A 21,090-nucleotide genomic window follows, 5' to 3' on the forward strand; every position below is an offset into this window, starting at 1 on the left:
TTGGCTTCTGTGGCCCAAACCGGAGATAAGCTGGCAGGACTAGAAGATAGTCTGAACCTGCCGTTACTAAGTGTCCAAGGCAGTTTTTCTTACCTGTCCATAATCATTCAGGCACCATGTCGGGAAATCCTAACTCTCACATCTCTCAGCACATAGATTTGCTGGAAATACAATCTCCCCTCTGCTGCCCTGTAAGTGGGAAAGCAGGAGGGTGGGGAGGGAAGAGCAGCAGTTTGAGTCTTCAGATAAACAACTCTAGAGACCACGTAATCTCATCAAAAGTCTACCCGTGTGGTATAGAACTGACAGTTCTTGGGTCTGACCATTTTTCCTCGTGGCATTTAGAGGTTGGCAGTAGGAAAGGTAAGTGAAATCTTTTGTACCTCCTGGCCTGCACCATTATCTCTCATTGCTTGCTGCCTTCTCATGCTGCATATTTTTGTATGGGGCTGTAACTATTATAATTTTGCTTTTTTCTTTTTTTTTTGCTTTTTGTTTTGTTTCTCTTGTCACTTGAGACTGTACAAAGCCCATCTGTTGAAGCTGAGTTTTTCTCTCCTGTTTGCAGGTATTTTTAACCATGCGGTGCCTTCTGCCTCCTCTCCTCATCAATTTGGAGCCAGTTTCAGCAGCAGTGCTGTCTCTAGCAGCACAGTGCTAAGCTTAAACCCTCTGCAGGCTGTTGCCAGCACCTCATCCTCATCCTTCCCACCCCCTTCCTCTAATTTAGTAACATCTAGTGAGACTAGATCTGCTCAGCACCTCAACAGAGCGCCAGTGCAATCCGTTTTTCATTCCCCTCCACCTCCTCCTAACGTGTCATTGCCCCCACCTCCTCCATTACTTGCTTCTAACTCTGAGCCTGCGCTTCTGCAGAACCTGCCATCCATCCCACCTGGTGAAGCTTTTTTGCCATCTTCTTCTTCTGCTGCTTCTGTCCAATCTGCTAATGCTTCTTTGTCTATTAAGCTAGCTTCTCTCCAGCACAAAACTTCCCGCCCCTCCTTTACAGTCCATCACCCGCCTCTGCCCCGTTTGGCGCTGGCACAGTCCGCGCCCATGATCACGCAGTCCAACGCAGCTGGCACGTCCGCTATGTGGGTTACACTTGGCATGCAGTCTCCTTATGCTTCGCACCTTTCTGGGGTTAAGCCACGATAAAGAGCTTGCTTAGCTAACAGTTCTTATTTTGTAAGGTAAGGCTAGAGAAAAAAAAAGAGGAGTTTTGTACAAGATGCTGAATGATGCTTCTTCCTTTTCAGAGATAGGTTGGGGATGGGCTCTGTGAAACAGAGAAAACTCTAAAATGTGGGAAGCAAATAATCTGATGGCAGAGGATGGAGAGTCTTAATGTTCTCCGTTCTGGGAGTCAGGATTTCTCGACAAGGAGTGCTCGCAATGGTTAACTCTGGTCTGTCTCATCTGACGTTAGGATTATGTTCAGGTTGAGATGACTTAATGAAAATGTTTATTTCTGAAGATCAGCAATCAGGAGGAAATGTCTATTTTTAAGTATGGTTTTATACAGTTATTGGAAGAGGTTGTTGCCTACTTTGATTCCCCCCTTCCCCTTTTCTCGCCCTCTGACACAGACTGTTGCATCTCCACAAGTCCATGTTCGCATAGCATTAGGATGCTTGATGGTGCTGCTTTGTGACTGTATGTGGCAATGTGGTGGTCTTGGTTTTACTGTCAGTCAACAACAGCTGCTCTAAATAATCATAAATTTAAAAATCTCTAGGTTACAAGCTGCAGCTTTGTCTTAGAGAGCAAATGCACTGGTCTTGCATTGCAGTTAATGTGCCTCCTGCATCAATGGAAAACACAACCACAGGTAGCAAAGAAGGGTTGTAAATTTATCTGTGCACTGCAGCTTTATTGGACTTGTCTACTAGGGCTAACAGTAACAGACTCCCATCAGATGCTGTATTTATGCTCACTTGGTGATCACTGGCTTACGGGGTAGACTGTGAATGAGAACATAGGGAATGTGCAGGGTTAACTGTGGTCTGTGCTTCATAAAGGCTGGGGCCATAGAAGTGAAGAGGGTTTCCGGAGACTGTATGCATTTTTACTGAAGCAGGTATTTAAATGTCTTTAGAGCAACTCCAGAATAAAGTGTACCACCACAGAGTTGGGTACTGTTGTTAATGAAAATACTCTGTGGCATCCTGATGTAACAACTTGTGCTTGCAAAGTTAAATCAGTATGTTAGGCCCCAGAGCTTGCTCCATGCTTTTCTTGTAGGTCTTTGATGTTGTTGCTGTTCACTGATACCAAAGCTACATACAATATGTGGTTGAATACTCTTTGCCGCTTATAAAACATATGACTCAATTACAATATACCTGAGAGATTCTTTTGACTGTGCATTGTGTATAGTGTCTTCATCATCAAATTGCTCCACAGACACGAACAAATCTTCATTAGGCTTTTGTGAGGCACGTAAGTATTACCTCTGTCCTTCTATACAAGAAAGTGAGGCTGAGGAAGAGTTTTGAGAAGTGTGGTCCCTGCGTGCCAGCAGAGACCAACGGTGTGATGTGGTTACAGAATGGGCTTGAAAGACCCTGAATAGAAACAAGATGGGGGAGAAGGGGCGAGAAGGGTCAGGCTTGGGGTTTTGTATACATGAGCAACTCAAGTGAGAACAGTGTGAAAGCCTTCTGCTGAAGCAGTAGCCTTACCTGGAACTGAGGTCATGTTGGGATAGACTCCATACCATTGGATGTGATGGTTCCTGTCACAAAAAGGTTCCGAGCAAAATAGGCAAGGCACAAAAGGGACGTACGGAGAAAAGTAGCTGGGTGACAAAGCTGGATTGTGGAGCAAAGGAGCAGAAATAATGCTACCAGGAGATGGTGTATGACAGACGTACCGTAGTTGTGGTCCCACTCTGTGACTCTTTAACATAGGTCAAATATTTGAGCAGTTTCATTGACTTCGGTGCGAATACGTGTGCTCAAGAGTCCTTGATGAATCAAGGTTGAAATCTGGAATTGGAGGCTAAAATAAATTGCTTTGCTTTGCTTCTCATAATGTTTCTCCCCTATAGCAATAAAAAATTCAAAGCAGATCAGTGCGTGCTAGAAAAAGGTGAAGTACTGAGTGGGGGAATACTTCCCCCCCGCCCCAAGGTCAGTCATAGGAGGATGGAGTTCAATATGATTACACTGTCAGAAAGCTTTAAAAACTGCAATGGCTGGGAGGGGCCACTTGTCACTCTTGCAGGCATCCTTTCCATCTGATTGTGGTTGGTGTCAAGAGTTGCTCCTTCTTTGCTGGCTAATGAGGTCTTGGAGCAATGTAGAAGTGATTGACACATCTAACACTTGGTAGATTGTCTTTTATTTAGATGAGTCTCTTCCTCTCCTCCTGTTGTGCAGGTAACTAGGATTTCTACCTCAACCCAATGTGACCTATGCAAGGACAACGTGGACCAACTTCACTCGGCTTCCACTGAAAGGTGCTCACCTGGCCTGTGCAGGGGTTTCTACTCTCTTACTACTGGACAAAAAAACCATAAAAAGACCTAAATAACAGAGAAAATATTTACTGTGAATCTGAGTAAAAAAGAAAAAAGGAAAAAAAAAAAGGCAAAAGAAATGCTTAAAGCTCCAGTTTGTATTGTTGATAGTTTAGATAAAGTATTTATCTTTTTTTAAAGTGAAAACAATTTTGACTTATTTTATTCCACCTAGAATCATAAATACAACTTATTATTAAATTCTCTGAATAATAAAGGACTGGCACACCAGCAGAGATGTAAAGAGCCTCCTCTCGGTGCTATTTCATCCGTCAGAACTGTGCCTCTAGTTTGAATCCTTGGTGCTGAATTTGGAGGGTTGACCAATGCCAAACCCAGTTCTCAGAAAGGTCTGCAGTTTATTTATTCAACTTACTCTGTTCATATACCAAAATCCACTTGGTTTGCAGCAGTGTGAGCTATGGAGAAAAGCAGTCTTCTATCTAATGTTTTGTTTTAATTTGAACTGAGCCAGGCACTCTGTTAACTGGGTGGTTTTTAATTGTGTTCATTACAAACAAGAACTCGGTACTCCCCTCTGGAGTGGCAGCTAAAGTACCTGGCATGGCCCAGGCAAGCTCAGCCAATGCAGTCACAGTTTGAACAGCAGAAATTCAAGTCCTGCCCCATTCAAACTACTTCACTGGGCCATTTGCAGTTGCTGGTGGCACTCAAGTCACTGTGAATTTTGGTAGCTAGTCTGGTAACTTGTTTGGGGATGTCATTGGCATATGAACAGGGTGCATAATCACTGGTATTGGTCAGGCCCTTTCTACCAGCGTTGGGAAGACTGAACTTAGTGCTTCTGTACTGGTGCAGGTAGCAGATTTTCTCAGCTTGTTGTTTTTGTTCCAAGTACAATGTATTTTGTTAGTAGGGTTTTGATACTTGATTCAGAAATGGCTTAGCCGTGTACATTTATTGACAAAGTGCATTTTGCTTTTGTATTTCTTTGCTTTAAGTAGGTCTAAATGGTAGTTCACAAAAACACCACAATCTAGCTTACCGTGCTGCCACACTATCAAACTGGTGCAGTTAATTGTATTGTGACTTGGTGTTCTGTGTACAGAAAGTGCCGCTCTGAGCAGTGGCTGTATTTTATAGAGATGTAATGAAAAATTATAAATTTCATATACTTTATTTCATTTATTTTTAGATTGTACAATGCACAGTAAACTTGTAAAAACTTATTTATTCGAGTGCACAAAGTGAGGAGAAGGATGATCCATTAAGTAGAAATCACGCTGGTCCATAGTTCAGACTGGACCAAGCACCAATAAAGGAAACTACAGTAAACGAAGGGGAATTGCAACAGCGAAATGACTGGAAGAAAAAGATGTTTAGGCTTTGGGAAACATCTGCCTGCTAGCCCCAGTGCTCTGAGGGGCAGCACTGACTGCTCTGCGTCAGAGGCACTCACTGTCCTTAAATCCCTTCTAGGTTGCTAGCGCTCCCTAATGAGTCTCCCACCTCCAGCAATTGGGCATTCACCTTAGACTTGAGCCCTGCCTTACCAGCCACCTGACGGAGCATCCCACAGTCACAAAAAGCTGGGCTGAATGCATTAGCTGTTTAGCTCCTGCCTCTGTGTTTGAAGTAGGCAAGACATCTCTGCCCTCGTGCTCTCTCCTGCTACCTGGATCCAGGTTGTGAGTGCTGTGCTGGCTGTGTTCAAGAGAGTGGTGGGGGTGAGGTGGCATAGCAGCCTACCCTCTACAGACTTCAGTTAGGCCCTTTTCTCTGTACCTCATCCCTGGCAATCTTAGTAGAGATTTAGGACAAAGTGCAGTTATTTTGTTGATTCCTAAGTGTCTTCCATAGGCAGCCTTTGTGTGCAGAAACTGTTGATCTAAATTTGCCACCTTACTCACCGGAAAGGGAAAGGATTGATAGCCCTGGAAATTAGGGACATTTTGGAACTGTTTTCTGCTTTGTGTGTGGGAGAGGACTTGACAGCGGTGTGCCCTGCTGAGTTACTAACAGCAAGACGAAAACCTAGAAAAGGGCAAAAATGCTCAGAGGGTGATAGCTGAGAAACATCCAGTAGCTTCTAGTAGAAGCTGTACACAGTGTATGTCCTGGAATCCAGGAAGACAGTGTAACCCAGATGTTTTGCACCTGGGAGTTGGGCAGCTCCAGCTTCTTCCAGATCCTCGGGTAACTGGGAAGTTGTAGAGCTGCCTTAGCATCCTTCCCAGCAAACGGTGGAGTGCTCAGGTCTTTGAAGACTTTAACTGGTAGGCTGTGCTGAAGCAATTGCTGGAGGGGCAGCAGCCTTAATTACATCTCGCCCCTATCATTTATATCCCTGATGAGAGAGATGAGGAAATACAAGTAGAAGGTTTTAATCACTCTGCTTTTATCAGATCCTTTTCTGAAAAGGGACCAAGATACAGTGCTCCTTGGACCTCTTGTGCCGCCCTTCATCTCAAACTGCAGAAGACATCCAGCAAGAGAACTCGGCTGCCATCAGTTGTTCTGTATGGGTACGGTTCGCTTGTGCTCATACCCGAGGCACTCACAGGACACTAGCAAAGATGCCTGTTTGGAGAAGGAACTGACTTGCAGAGCTCTGTTGGACCTGCTGTGCTTTCCAACACCTGCTCGAGGCCTGTATCGCCCAGCTGGCTCCTGGCACTCCTCCTTGGCTGAAGAGGAAGGCCAGATCCTTGTTGCGGGAATGACTTGCTTTGCCCTGAGGTTCACAGCATTTCAGGAGTTGGTGTCTGAGGAGCAAGGCACAACTGTCAGACATGGTTTAGTGGTGGACTTGGCAGTGTTAGGTTTATGGTTGGACTCGATCTTAAAGGTCTTTTCCAACCTAAATGATTCTATGACCCTTTGGAGCAAAGGCCCTGGCCAAGGAGTTTGTCATCTGCTCTCCAGTGGGTGTTGTGGAAAAGCAAAACTCCCTCTGTCCCTCAGTGTCACCTGCGGTAGCAGGTGCTTTGGTGATCGGTAGTCAGCCAGTGTCTATTGCAGGACTTGCTCATCAGCAGCCATCGGAGATCAGCAGCACGAGCCCACTTGCTGTAGCTGAGCACGTGTGCTATCAAGACATTTTCAACTCCCCAGCATTTTGGAGTCTGTGACTCTCCAGCCATCATCCAGGAAGGCCAAAGGAAACCAGATGCTGACCCAGGAATAAACACGTTGGGACGTACTTGAAAGAGATTCAGTCCGCTGGCCAACCTGCTGAGCATCTGCTTCAGCCTCCTGGAGTCCGTTGGGACTGGGTCTTCATCTACCTCTGCATCACCTCCGTGCTGTCATTCCCCGTGACCTGACATTTCCATCTTGGCAGCCCACGCTGCAGGAGTCTGGAGCTGCTCTGGCCTTGCCAGTGTCTTGCGCCCACGCCCGGCACTGTTGGCACCTTCACCTTGCGATGCATTGCATAATTGCAATGCATTTTACTTGTGTGGCAGCTCTAATCTAAATCTTTGTAGTAATCCCCACTGAGATGTGCTTCCAGGAAGGTGCCTGATAAGCTAATGCTTGTAGGGAGTAGCATGAGATGGGAAGCCAAGCGAGTGCAGGTTTTGGACTGATGTCTTAGTATTGCATTAGCTGGGAGATGTTGTTGCCAAGAGATTTGTGGTGTTGTCTTTGCCTTAATCTCGGGCAAGTTCAACTTGTTTCTCCTCTGTCTGCAAAATGGGGAGAGCATTTACCTTGCTGTAGGACTGCTGAGGGAATAAATAGCTTTGAGATGTTAAGATCCATGTGGCTACAAGAATAAGACCCTCGTGACCCTACTGTAGGAGTGCTGTGCCAGAGGTCTGAAACCTGTTTTCAATAATTGGAGATACTTTTGAGTAATCAAAGCCAAACACCCAGTTCCAAAAAGGAATTCCTTCTGCGTTACCACATCCTGACGGGTCCAGTTGTTTCGTGGCTGTCACACATGTTCCTTCTCCTCCACGCCGCTGCTGCCAGCGAGGGACTCATCAGGAAGCTAAAATACATCTTGTAGCACATATGTTGCCAAAAAAAATGGAACTTCCTGAGTGTTGTGCTGAGCAAAACCTGTGTCCCGCTGCTAAATGTCAGCCTTGAGGAACAAGCCTTGCACGCTCTTCCTTTTTTGGTGATTTGCTACCTCTGGCTCGTGCTTGCTGGGTTCAGTCCACTGAGACCCGCCGTGCTGTGAAGCTGGGAGCGCTCCAAAAGCACTAAACCTAAACTCACTATTTGCTGCAAATTAGTCATTCAGCAACAATTCTTCCATTAGCCAGAGGTGTGTGGGGCACCCAGGAGTTGGATTTCTCCGCTTTTCGTGTAGCGGAGGGATAAAGTGGGAAAACATTGCTAGAGGACATAGACGCTTGGGTTGTTGCAACTGAGTTGGTGTGCAGGATGACATGGAATTCAAGCTGTCACTGCATCGCCTCGTGTTGGTGCAAATGAGGCTGCTTCCTTTAGGAAGGTGTGGATCGGTCTGGACAACCATAATGGTGGGAAGCATCTTCACCTCTCTTAGTTCAGGTTGTAGGTGCAGTCGGGGAGAGGTGAAAGGGAAACTGCTTTTTGGGGGAGCTGCCAACAACAGGGAGTGCAGCGCATCCTGGATGTACATGACATTTGGAGACAGCACCATCTCCGACTAGTTTCTTCTAATAGCAGCAACTCATGTCTCCTTGGCCAGACAAACATAGAAATATTTTCTTGTGCTTCCATCTCATTTCCTTCCTTCCTGGTGGTGATAACCACTTTATCTTTTAGCTCACAGTTTGTGCTCACCCTGCTGTTGGCTGGGGTTTGGCTTGGCTCTGGGTGTGGGCTCAGCCTGGGTTGTGAAGCCTGAATTCCCCCTGTGCCAGGACTCGCTGGTGGATGGGCATGTGGGGATGAAGGTGAGCTTGTAGAGTCTCAATCTGTGATTGCACATATAGTCGCTGAAGTACCCCAGGCAGGAAGGTTGCATCACTTGATCGTGAAGGGATCTCCTAGTCAGGGGTTTTGTGAATCAAGAGCTTTCAAATCCCCAGGACTTGACACTCCTCAGCCTGAAACTCACCCAACTGTTTGTCATACTCAGTTACTAAATCTCAAAGTGTTGAGTAGCTTGCTTTTTCCCTCAGTCAAACTAATACCCGAGCAAGTAACTTCTTTATTTGAAATCTGCTGAGCAGATAGGTTTCAGGCTTGATAAGCTCTTCCGTTGCATCTGAATAACATTTTAAAATGGAGCATTCCTTCACTACTGCTTGGCCATCGTGGCTGGTTGGGGTTCACTGTGTGGCTCAGTGCAGCATGGTCAGGCGTGTGGCTGCCTGCCTTCACCCTGCTGGGGACAAGAGATTCCTTCTCGGAGGCATTGATAACACTTCTTCCTCAATCATCTTCTTCAGGGGTTGGATTAGATGACCTTTAAAGGTCCCTTCCAACCCAAACTATTCTATGATTCTGTGATTCTCTGTACAGACATATCTGGGATAGTTGCTTTGCCTCAGAAAATAAATGGGAGGGCTGTGAGCAAGAAGGAGATGGATGTAAGCCAGATCTGCCTCGCCTGCTTTTATTGCAGTGCAGATTCATACCGAACGCAGTGGGGCTATAACAGCGTTTGCAGGTCGGGTGCTCCACACCATGGTGGGTTTACTCCCCGTGGTGGTCAGGTTCTGTCTCATCCCAGCCTTCCCTGCAGAGGAGGCTGTGTCTTCCCATACTGCTGGGCTTCCCCTTCCAGGAGAAGGTCTTTTGTTCTGGAGTAACGAGGCCACGGACAGGCAGCTTGGGGTTGCCTCCAGGGACCTGTGTGGTTTGATTCTTGCTAGGATTGTGTATTTAGAAAGCAGCATCTGCTCCCCCCACCCGTTATTTTTCCACTTGGAAGAGAGTCCAAGCGGAGGAGAGGCTGAGTGATTGCATGGCAGGGGAGAGCATCAGCAGATGCAGAGCTGGTATCTGCAGCGGGGTAGACTTGGCTTTTGTTCAGGTGATTGTTTTTTTTTTGGGGGGGGGACAGTCACTGGGAGCAGTTTGAGGGCCAGCATGCGCTTTCATCTCCTCCGAGTTTATTCAGAGGGCCCACCTCTTTGTGACTCTTGTGGATACAACGGTGGCCCTCGCACGAGGACCTGGGGGACCTGCGCCCTCATGATGCTCCTGCAGCAGGGACTCACTGGCACAAGGTGTTCCCCAACAGTGGTGTTGCTGTAGGCAGCAGGATGGCTCTGCAGAACAAAGCATGTGTCCATGTCCAGCCCTGCAGACGGGAGGTTTGCAGGATTAGACCTTTATGTTACAAAAGGCTGCTCTGTCAGCCTGTGCTTCCCTGCCCTGCTCGAGGTTTTGCTGCGTTGCTGTAAGAGGAGACTTCCAGCCCTGGGAGCTTGTTTTCAAGCTGCTGATCATGACTCCCCTCCCGGCTCAGGCTTCCCCGTGGCCCTTCCTTCCTCAGCCGGGTCTGGAGTTGGTGCTAATCACCTCTGAGCACTAGTAACAAACATGCGCTTCCCCAGCCTGGGGTCGCCGTCCCTCGCCAGAGGCGGCTGGTGCCGATCGCAGGTGCTGCTCGCAGAAGAGCCATTCGTTAGGACTTGGTAATTTTGTCCTAATGCTGATGTAAGGTGGCTTTGATTGATCAAGTCCTATGTATAACCCATTTGTTTTCTCTGTTGAAATCAGCCCTTTTAATACAGGGTATGGAAACCTGAAGATTATCAATGTGTTTTTTTTTCTTGGAGGGAGTTATCCTAACTCACACAGGTGGCTGTCTTGAAAAACTGCTTTTGTTGTTTTGCCTGAGCCAAAAGCATAAAGAGGGTTAAGCATTGGGAGCTCCAAACGATGATTTCTTCAGTTAAGGAATGGACGTTGTACAGTGGACTGCAAACCAACAATAATGTATTTTAAAATCAGTTTGGGGAGAAGAAACTAGACAGTGTTTTTGTGAACTATCTTTGCAGCACTGAGGAAAAATCACAAGAATTGGATTTTTTGGAAGCACAGATATGTAGTCAGTGTATGAGTATTTGAAGTTTTATGGCTGTTAAAGTTGTTTTTTTTTTCCTCCTTTTTTTTTTTTCCTCCAACACTTCTGTAGCTTGCATATCAGGTTTTCACTGAGATGGATTACCAGTTTTAAAAAATGTTGTTGTGCCATATTTTATTTATCGTTATGCATTATAAACATATAAATATCTATTTAGACTGAATATTGCAATAAAAGATGCTATTATTGTGAACTTCAGGGTTTAAACCCAAGACAAAAAAAAATGGGAAATACTTCTCCAGTCTATTTGCTGTTTGCGATCTTCTTTCTGAAGAGGTTTCTTAAGTTTTTATAATTTAAAAACAATATCATGTCTCAAAATTCAAAGTTTTACGATGCTAACCCTGAAGTTCTCAAGTTTTTGATCCTTTGGTTTTTTTCAAGGTACATCTGGTTGATTTTCTGGTGCAGTCACATAATTCTTTAGAAAGGTCTTGTTTCTGGAGTTAATGAGGAAAAGGTGGAATGGGTTGATCCATCCTGCTTGGCTTTTTTAACCTATTAATCTTTTAAGTGATCAATTTCAAATTAAAAACCAACTTTTTAGGTCTCTGTTCTACTTAAACTTTTTAGGAGTGAGAGCCTGCCCTCGCTGAGTGGGACTTTGATGGGGAAAGCAGTAGATTATGAGGTTGCTGTTGCTCAGGAATTGATTAGTAAACTTTTAACTACTAATAAAAATCCATTTTTCAATGGATTTTTTAAAAAACCCATTTTCTTAGAACAGTGATATGGGATGTTTCCTAGTGAATAGGAATTAGTTTATATAATTTAGCCTATTAAACTGAATTATTTAAAATTCAAACTTCCCCTAATTTATCTTTTTTTTTGTTGTGGTTTTTTTTTTTTTATACTGTCATTCCTTTCATTCCTCCATAGAAGTAGTGTGAATTCTTCCGGTGTGTATATATGTATGTATAATATATATATTTCCACCCTGGCTTTCTAATTCTCCAAAATGTAAGAGTTAGTTTTTTCTCCCCTCCCTCCACTTAATTTCTTGTGTCTTTACCTTGATTTGTAATTGAAACAATGCTTTGAAGTTTTGTCTTTATATTAAAGTGTATGTATTTTAATACACCGTACTGTTGTGGAGTTTCACTGCTTCAGCAGGACAGGCGTCAGCAGGGGATGGCACTTGGCGTCTGCCAAGGAAACGAGATGTTCTGGACCGCAGCTTTATCTGGCGGCAGTGGTCGGCGCAGGCAGGGACAGGCTCCCGCTTCTCTCCCTCACGTCCTGAATTAGCAAATTTAGCTCTGGCAAAGCTGAGGACAGTTAAGCTCTCAGGGTTTAGTGTGCTCGTGACATTACAAACCCACCCTAGTGACATTTTCTCTTTACCCTTTTAGCCAGTAATTTCACCAGTATAATAAAACTGAAATCAGCCAGACAATGATGTATTTAAACTTTGGAAGTGATGGCCATAATGCTTTCTAAGCTAATTCGCTCTAGGGTTCTTAAAATGAGATGAAGGCCTTGCTTCACCAAATGCTTGGTGATAGGCTCTGGATGGGTTTTTAGATGCTGGAACCAGGTTGCAGCAGCAGTCTGACCCAGCTCATCTTCCTAAGCATGTTTGTCACTCCAGCTATTGCCAAGCGCTCAGCTCCGTTAGCAAAAAGCCTCTAAAAAAATCACGTTGTGGAGCCATCCGCAGCTGGCTCCTGAGCAGGCCCCTGACCTCCAACAATCCCACTGCTCCTGCTCGTGGGACTGAAGGCTCCGGCTCTGCAGCACATCTGCTGCAGCTTGTGCAGCTGCTGCTCCTCTATCGGTGATCCCTGCTGCAGCGCCGAGGCACGGAGCTGCTGGCGGTCAGGTGAGATGCCCGGTCCCTCCGGGGCTGCACTGGACAGCCACCCCTTCCCAGTGAAGGTTTTGGTTTCTTAGAACAGCTCTGACTGCCACAAAGATTTAAAACAAGTTTTTATTGGAAATGTTCACTGTACAACAGATAAACAGCTTCAGTACACTTTCAGGGAGCCTGTACACAGTGCTCACTGGAACAGGCCACTGAAATACAAAAAGCAGTGACGGGAGTATGAAAAATGAACAATTGTCTATAAATCACCAGCAGTTGATGCAGATCTCAAAGTGTCTAGAAGTACCATCTGCCCTTACTCCTGAAACCTAACCCAGTGTCCTAGCGCTAGTCTAGAAGTTGATCTAAGTTACTGGGCCAGCCGCTGGCCCGTGTAACTCTTCACAGCATTTGTCTTACATTCAGTTAAGAAATGTCATTGTTGCCTCTTAAATAAGTGTTGGGATTCTCTCTCGCTCGCCCAACTCTTCCCCATAACATCTAAGTAAAAATGCCCATTTTACATACAGTGAAGATGGTGGGTGTCGGCTCTACCTTCTGAAAGGCGTGCAAAGAGAGGACGCTAGCGATAGTCCTGGAAGGCACACGGTTGAGAACTGTTAGCTACTGAAGGTGGCTGGCAGAAACTCTGAGCCTCACTGCAGCGCCAGAATTTTGTTTGCTAGAAATGACTGAATGTTGGCAGAATTCCCAGGGTTTTGTTTATATATGGCTTGACTTTGCATATTGAAGAATTCACTAATGCTGAACCCTGGGGAGCCGAGTTTGGATGTGGATGTTCTGCCTCTGAAACTGGCTGGCAGAAGCGTTCACGGCTGGTCAGCCAACGCCGAAGCCAGGGAGCTGCGATACCTGTGGTGGGGGAGCCCACTTCTGCTCTGCTCGGCCCACGCTACAGAAGAGGAAGCAGCAGCTGCAGCGCAGCTCTGGCTATTCCGCCACTGAGGCTGGAGTGTGTCTGTCTGTCCTCTCTTGAGTGACCAGACAGATGAGTCTCTTTTTCACAGTAAGTAAAGCTGCTGCGTACCCCACCAGCATGTCAGGAACATGCCCCTGCACTGAGGTAAAGCAGAGCAGGCTTGTGAGGATTAAAATGCACTTTAAAGTCATCTGAGGACACTAATTCTCTAAAGCGCAAGCTCTTGTATGTTCCTGCTTTTAATCCCTCATTGCTGCTTCCATTAGAGTTGCCATCTGTCTTCAAAACCACTCCATTTTCTGCTGCCACTCTGTCATGCCCTCAGCTTATTATGCAGGACAGCTGCTTATTTTGGTAATTTCTGGAGCAAGCACCTGGAATGATTGAAGGGAAAGGGAGTATCTGGGGAGGGAAAGGAACAGTCTTGGCTTTGAGGTTAAAAATAAAGCATCAGTGACATCTGCCACTCTCCTGGAACCCAGCAGCATGAGGTAAAGAGGGAAAGCCAGGCCACTAAAGCTTGCAATATGGGCTCTTGTTTCAGCATTAATTCCCAGCCAGAGAGGAAGAGACCCAAAACTTCCTTTCAACCCCAGATCACAGCACAGGCTGCTCTACCTCACCTCGCTTACCATGTGCTGGTTAGCTGCAGAGCAGCATTCCTGCCAGCCAGGTGGAACAAAGTCCAGAGCTGCACACCCCCAAAGCTCAGGCCAAGCCCTTGTGCTGTGTTTACCTGCCTCAGCCGTGAGCCGAGTTCCTTCTGTCATCAACCATCTGACAATGTTACCTGGGATCTTCCCAGGTGCCTTTCCTGGAGCTTTTCCTGGTCTAGTTCCAGGGGAGCTGCTGCAGGCAGCCGTGTCCTCTGCTCCTGCGGGAGTCGGGAACCTGGGTCTCCTGAAGCCCTGGGTGCAGGTGTGGGGAGTGTCTTTCTGTCCCTCATCTCTGGGCAGTTTTCCTTCGTGCAGCCAGAGCCATGGCTGAAGGTGTGGAGCCTCGAGGAGAGACAATCCTTAACACTTATCTCTTCATTACAGGAGCCCCAGGGAAGGCAACCCTCATTCCCTGGCAGCTCACTGTGACCTCGGCAGTTTTCTGGTCTTTCCCTTTGGACGTTCACAGAGGGGAGAAAAGCTGCAGCAATGGCTCAGGGAACAAAGGGTTAATGCCTAGCTGTCGCATGCTCCCTAGGCTTAACTTCTGCATGCCCCAGAAGCTCAAACATCCAGCCAAAGTGGAGCAGTTCCTGTCTTTACAAACCTCTCCATCTGGCTTTCCTCTCTGGGAAGCTGAATAACTGCACAGTTTAGCCCAGCCCACAGCCCTGCAGAGGGAGGCAGGATCACCACAGATCTCTCAGCCCTGTCTCTGCTCCCTTGAGCTTTGCAGCTTTGTTCTCTAATGCATTTGTGAGAGTGCTCTAATGGCCTGTACTGTGGGCTTCATCAAGCCTCTAGGAATTAGCACCACCTGCCCGAAGAAGGGAAAAGAAGAAAACAACCCCAAGAGGCAGGTGCTAGTGGCTGCACAGACTCTGCTGCCTTGATGGGGTGGCTGGGGTGGATGCCCCCTCCCTGTCAGCTGGAGCTGTGGCTGAGCTCTCCCCATGTTAATGGAAAGCTTCCCACTCCTCCTTGCTCAACAGCTTGGCCATCAGGGTCTGCTAGCAGGTCTCAGCAACCGAAATGGCTTTGCAGTGAACAGGAGAGGGCATGACAGGGTTAACCCTGCAAGCATAGACATGCAATCAGTTGGAGCATCCTCTTACAGCAAGGGGATGAACAACCCTCCATGGCTCCCTTGGAGACTGCAGGAAGAGCCTGAGCCAGAAAAGCTGAGTAGCTCCCGGCAGGAGAGGAACAGGAGGGCTAGAGCTGGCCCAGGGCCTGCCCCAGAAGCTCCAGGCCAGAGGGCTGCAAGCCCGCGCTGGAGGACAGCAGGTGCTGGGAGCTCTGTTCAGTCCCTGCCTCCTCTGCTCTCCCGAGGAGCCAGGGTGGTTTTACTCCCACTGCCGCAGCGGTGCGGTGTCAGCTCAAGGGCACAGTCTGCAGGGAGTGGTTAAGACTGGCTGCCTCCGCAGCTGGGGCAAGTGAGAATGTGCAATGAATTCCCTTTAAAAAAATCATACAAAATTATTTGGCTAATAAATTAAAAAGTCACTTGGTCACTGCTGTGGGGAACTGCTGCTGTTCTTTCCTGGAGGGGCGGTTTGGGGGGTGACCCTCCGCAGCCAGAAGCCAGTTCAGCCCAGGCGAGGGGACTATTGCTTGCGTGTTCCCAGCTGGAAGCGGGCTTCCTCAGAGATCCCATACTGCTCCAGGGGGTCCTGCAGCAAGAGCACAGGGAAGGCACCAGTGAGATGCAGACAAAGGGGGAGGCCAGCAGGACTGTCCCACAACCAGCCTGCACTCTGGGGCTGGGCTGGGCACTCATTCCATTCATATGCTGGATTTATCCCAGTCCAGCCCCTGGCTGCTGTTTCTGGCACAGAAAGGCAAGCAGCCCTCAGGGAGGACACGGCAGATAGATAACCAAGGTTTGTGGGCTGTATTCATTCCACACTGGCACAGGAATGCAGAGTTGAGCCGCAGCCACCTCAGTCACCTCGAGCAGGGACACTCTGAGGAGCCTGGCAGGGTGTGAGCAGCATTGCAACCCACGTATGCTCTCATTTGGCCAGGGCTGCCTGTGAACTCCTCCAGAGAACCGGTGGGAGCCCGGGCTAGCCCAGGCCAGACTGTCCAGCTACAAACCTCAGGCCACTCTGCCATTGGAAGAGTGCACGTACGAGGGTCAGAGCTGAGCACAACAACACAGGCTGCTTGGCAGAGGAAGACTCTCAGGTCTGGCTGTTAAGACCATGGCTTCAGAAACTGGCTTACTACGGGATCTCTTCCGTACACACGGCAGCAAACAGCCTTCTGCAGGACAGTCGGCAGCAACACCTGAGATCACCAGCCCCTGCTCCAGTCCAAACCCATCGGTCACCACCTGAGAAGCTGACTTCAATGGACTCACCTTCCCTGTCATTTTCTGGATCTCATTCCGGTAGAAAATCAAGCTCCTCCTCATGAACTCATAGCTGTAAGACAGGAACAGACCATGCGGCAGGCTGAGCAGAAAAGGATGTGGAGAAGTTTCAGATGCTATTTAGAGCTGAAGGGAAGCTTGCATGGGAGGAGACGATGGCTTTCCTCCCTGGGTTCACCACAAGCTGATCCCAGAAAACAAACAGCACAGAGCACACAACGCAGACCTCAGGCTAGTGGCTCAGCCTACCTGGCTCGCTTGAGTGCCTCAATCCACTCCTGACACTGCTCTTCACTGTCACATTCGAAGCAGTATTTCCTCTCTGGCTCCTCAATGAAACCTGCCAGGGATAAAGAAAAGGCTTAAGGGAGGTCCCAGCAGAGCTGCCTGTGCTCTACTGTCTCCCTCCCCAGCAACAGCCAGGCTCTGCCAGGCCACAGTTAGCATCTCTGTTCAACTAAGATGATCTGTGAACAAGCTGGTAACCCAGGCCTCTGTCCTGCTCCCTTACCCTGGGCAGCTCCTGGCTGGCCCGGAGCAGCTGCCTACAGCGTTTGTCAGCTTACAGCAGCTAAAGACTTCGGGAAGAGCAAGTTCTCAAAACTGAAAGCGACAGCTCAGAACTGAACCGGATCAACGTGGCCAGATTCGGGACTGAAACTCCCTGAGCCTCCTTGCAAAAAGTCACCAGAGATTTAGTAACCCAAGTGGAAAATGGCCCCGAGGAAGCGATTTTGATATATGCAGAGGGCAGCCATCTGAGGAGTTAAATTGCACTCAGTGAAGGCACTGACCTGTCTTTGCTCAAGGCTTTGGGAAATTTGGTACTGTGCACAGTGGAAAGCAAGTCCCCATGCAACTCCAGTTCTTTACCAAGACAGAATCAGGACATCTAATTAACTACATTGTCCCTAGAGCTCTGCTCTTTAGTACACATAGTCCACTGATATCTAGGCTGCTGCTGTGAAATAAGTGGGTCAGACTGCATCTAAACCCCTCTGGGCTGCCGTGCAGGGACACAACCTGACACCAACTGCCATCAGTTTTAACGCTTTTCTCAGGAATCTTCATTCACCAGAGCTCCCGACAGTCCTAAAGCCCCAGAAATTTGGAGCACAGTGCTTAGAGAGATCAGTATGTTCAGGCTGTTTGAGGGTCCTTTGCAGACACCGAGAACACCACCTCTCCCGGCTAAAAGAGGAGACAAGGCTATGCATAGAAAAGCAGCTGTACCCGACAACCAGGCCAAAAGATATGGGGATGGCCTTGGAGAAACATCCTGTTATTTTCGCCACATACCTCTCGCACAATGATTAGTTGTTGGATGAAAGGCTGCTTACAAAGGACGACACACCACGAGCCAGCTGGAGCCATGGCTATCAACACAAGGACAAACAGCGTGGCGGGAGGACTGGTGCTAGATTAGCCTGACAGATGGTTTATCTGAGGCTCACTTTTTTTTTTGATAAAATGCAATAGCACAGAAGCAGCAATCTGTCAATACCAAACCCTCATAGAGAGGGATTTGCACAAGCACTAAGCCGTGGTCCGTCTGTTGTTACTGCTTCTGTCCTCACATGCAGCTGTGCAAATCACACAGACTGTTTCAGCCAGCGATGAAATACCGCTGTCCTCAGGATGGGGCACGGCAATGCCAAAGTAGCAACTGGCAGCTGAGGAGGAGAAGGCTGAGGAGCCCTAACCCCACTGTTAGCAGAGAAACAAGAGTGAAAAGCAGGAACTAAGCAGCAGAACATTTCCTTTTATATAGCACTACTTGCCCTAAGGGAAACACAAAGGGAATTGCGTACGCAGAACTCACTGATTGAGAAAACGTTCTCCTCCTCTTTGGTGATTCTGCAGTGTTCCAGCAGCAGAGCTCCAATGGGCTGGAAAAGACCCAGAGAGAGGGTTCAACCCATGTCATCCACCAGCACGACAGTGGTCTGAACCCACAGAGTTTGCCTAGTGCCTTTTAAGCAAGTTTCATAACCAGGTGCTACTTTTAAAGTAATGCAGTCTAATTCCATGAATGTTCCATGTTCTTTTAATTGACCTTTTTGCGTCTACTGACGTGCTTCATTGTGTTAGTCTTACCCGTAACACCTTGTGTACATTAATTAGGTGTTAAACATTTCTACTTGCTCAGTCTGGGCTTTAGCATTCGTTTCTGTGATGCGAAGACAGCAAAGAAGTTTACTTCCGTGCTCAGTAAATCAAACAAAGATGAAATATTTAACACGACACAAAGAACAACTCACGTTATACTCTGCAAGGGCAGTCCTGAAGCCTTGCAAGAGGTTAAGAACAGTGTGTTGATGTACTAGAACAGCTCAGGTTAAACAGACAAACAGTAGGTACTATTTGCTCACCAGCGCGCACTGAGCAAGGACATGAGAACCAAAGGGTGATACAAACCATAAACAAAAGCAAGCCACAAGCGAATTGTTTTGTCCAAGCCAAACAAAATGCGAGAGGCAAATGAGGCAGCAGAGAAGATACTGAAAAACCTGGTTTACTATGTATTTCTGGCACAACTGTTTTACATTAGCATCCTCCACCTACCTGCTCAACTATTTTGATCCATCCAAGAACATAATCTCCCCTCCCTCAGAACACACAAAAATGCTTACAAATAACCACCAGAAAAGAAGAGAGCAGAGCAGCACTGGGTGGCAGTGAAGGAGACGGGCCATGTCCTCAAGGGCCTCATCCTACACCAGCGCAGGAGCCACAGCTGAGACTACAGACACGTGCCAGAGCGATTGGGGCGTCTTGGCCCCACCCAGAGAACTATGACTGCAGGTCTAGCGAAGCAGCGATAAGTGACTGCACTTTGGCAGAGAGAAAAGGGTACTTCTGAAAACAGGCGCTCAGCCATTATCAGGATAAAATATTTATGATGGACTAAGTCTAAACATGCCACTAAAAGCTTTCCAGTTCCTTTGTTTGTAGTACCAGCATGCACACAGCACCTTTCTTCACACTCATTATTAAGATTGCTTATATATTAATTTTCCAACAAGAGGATCTTTAGCAACAGTTATCAAGGGATTCATTAACAATCACCAGATCTCAGCAGTGGCAAAGCCAGAAACAGAACGCAAAGGTCCCATCCCTCGCTGCTTTTTTTCTAGAGCCAAGCAGGGCTTCTGCATGCCCAAACTAACAATATTGACAGGGTATGGCCACAAAAGTTTCCCAGTAACAGTGAGCATTGTACACAAGTAAAATTCCTGGCATAAAAAAGAAGAAACAATGCTAATGCTTCTCTTGGATGAGCAAAATATAAGCTTCCCCTCTCAGTTTAGCACAATAAGGCACAGTCCTACAAACAAACATCACAGACTCCACCTTTTGCAGTTTTGGGGCAACTGTTATGTTTAAAAGATTTATTCCAAGCTCACAGGAGAAGCACCAGGGTGTGGTTAGATGGCAGTGCTGCTTCTCACCCCCACGAGTTTTCGCCGAGTTGATGGAAGAGGAAACGTGGGCGCTCTGTCCTGGCTCTGGCAGCCTGTTCCCGTACCATTTTACAAAGCCCACGCAATCAATTCACAGAAAAAGAAGAGAGAGGGAGGAAAACAAACAATGACAACAAAAAAAGCAGATTCCATACCTCTGCTTCATCTGTCCGGAAGTAGAAGAGAAAGTTGACAACGAGCTTCACGAGGCGTTTCTTTAACACTGCAAAAAAAAAGAGCATTGAGGTAGGCAGAAGGGCCAAGCCAGCCAGCACAGGGGACAGAGGGAAGCCCCTTCCACCCCTGCCAGCACCCAGCGCGGCGCTCATTCAACCAAACCTACGGGGAAGCTCCGGTATGGTTTAGACTTTTGGTCCTAGAGGAGCTCGCGACCCTCAACCTGCTCGGGAAAGGCACCCTCTGCATCGACCCCGCCATGCTGTCCTCGGCTGAACTGCAGCCACAAGGTGACAGAATTCGCTTTGCAGCTTCGAGTGGCTTCTGGGCAGACAGAGCCCACAGCACTGTGTCACTGACACGCAGACGACGCAGCTGCCCAGCCGACAGGACCTCCGCCAACCCGAGGGAGTGCTCCAAATCCCGGGGGATTCCCTGAGTGGGGCTGTCAGCATTGATGTCACCTCTGAGGGACAAAGTCCCCCAGAATGCTGCCAAGTCCTTGGGGGGAGGAAAGACCCTGGACAAGGGAGCGAGTTCCTTTAACGCTCGTACTCCAGTGCTGGTTTGCAAGGAAATTTGCTGGGAGATTTCAGGAAACAGCCTCTTCCTCTGATCCCCTGGTCCCTCATGGCCCCTACAGCCACACTGGCCCCAGCCACACCCCATCCCTCCACTCCAGCCCCCCCCAAACCAGATACCACCACTAATGCTCCCCAGTCCTACACACCAGTCCTCCCAGTCCTGCCTCCCAATACCCCTAGTCCTGCCCACCCAATACAGCCAGTCCTAATCCACCCCCCTACCCCTGCCCCGCCCAGTACTCCCAGTCCAGCCCTGGTCCTACGCGCCCTTTCCCAGTCCCGATTCTCCAGTACCACCAGTCCTGCCCCCCTCCCAGGGCGCCCAGTTCTCCCAATCCCTCTCCCCAGTCCCCCTCTGAGCCCTATCCACCCAGCAATTCCAGTCCTGGCCCTCCACTCACTCCCAGTCCTACCCTCCACATCCACCAGCCCCAACCCCAGCCCCTCCTCACCGCTCCCCTTCTTGGGCACCCGCATCAAGACCTCGGCCGCCTTCTCGGCGGGCTGCCGGGCCAGGGACAGCAGCTCCCGCTCGTTGTACCGCATGGCGAGGTGTCCCCCC

At 48.0% G+C, this 21,090-nt stretch overlaps 2 protein-coding genes across 2 annotated transcripts in view; one reads left to right on the forward strand and one right to left on the reverse strand.

Moving 5' to 3' along the window:
* The window catches only part of DOT1L (DOT1-like histone H3K79 methyltransferase), a 61,829-nt gene extending 50,314 nt beyond the window's left edge, over window positions 1-11,515 (forward strand). The window contains exon 28 of the mRNA XM_010566629.1: window positions 569-11,515. Within this exon, the coding sequence (XP_010564931.1) occupies window positions 569-1,161 (593 nt within the window). The 3' untranslated portion in view covers window positions 1,162-11,515. The remainder of the gene's footprint in view (window positions 1-568) is intronic.
* A 949-nt stretch (window positions 11,516-12,464) lies between these two features.
* Window positions 12,465-21,084, reverse strand: PLEKHJ1 (pleckstrin homology domain containing, family J member 1). The gene is made up of 6 exons (XM_010566616.1): window positions 20,981-21,084; window positions 19,923-19,990; window positions 18,126-18,192; window positions 16,553-16,643; window positions 16,292-16,355; window positions 12,465-15,599 (listed from the first exon to the last, which is right to left on the reverse strand). Exons 1-6 carry the CDS (start codon window positions 21,072-21,074, stop codon window positions 15,534-15,536), a joined length of 450 nt encoding a protein of 149 aa, XP_010564918.1. The 5' UTR covers window positions 21,075-21,084; the 3' UTR covers window positions 12,465-15,533.
* Between the last annotated feature and the right edge of the window lie 6 nt (window positions 21,085-21,090).

Source organism: Haliaeetus leucocephalus, unplaced genomic scaffold, assembly GCF_000737465.1.
Source record: "Haliaeetus leucocephalus isolate CR32 unplaced genomic scaffold, Haliaeetus_leucocephalus-4.0 Scaffold215, whole genome shotgun sequence".
Classification (NCBI taxonomy): Eukaryota; Metazoa; Chordata; class Aves; order Accipitriformes; family Accipitridae; genus Haliaeetus; species Haliaeetus leucocephalus.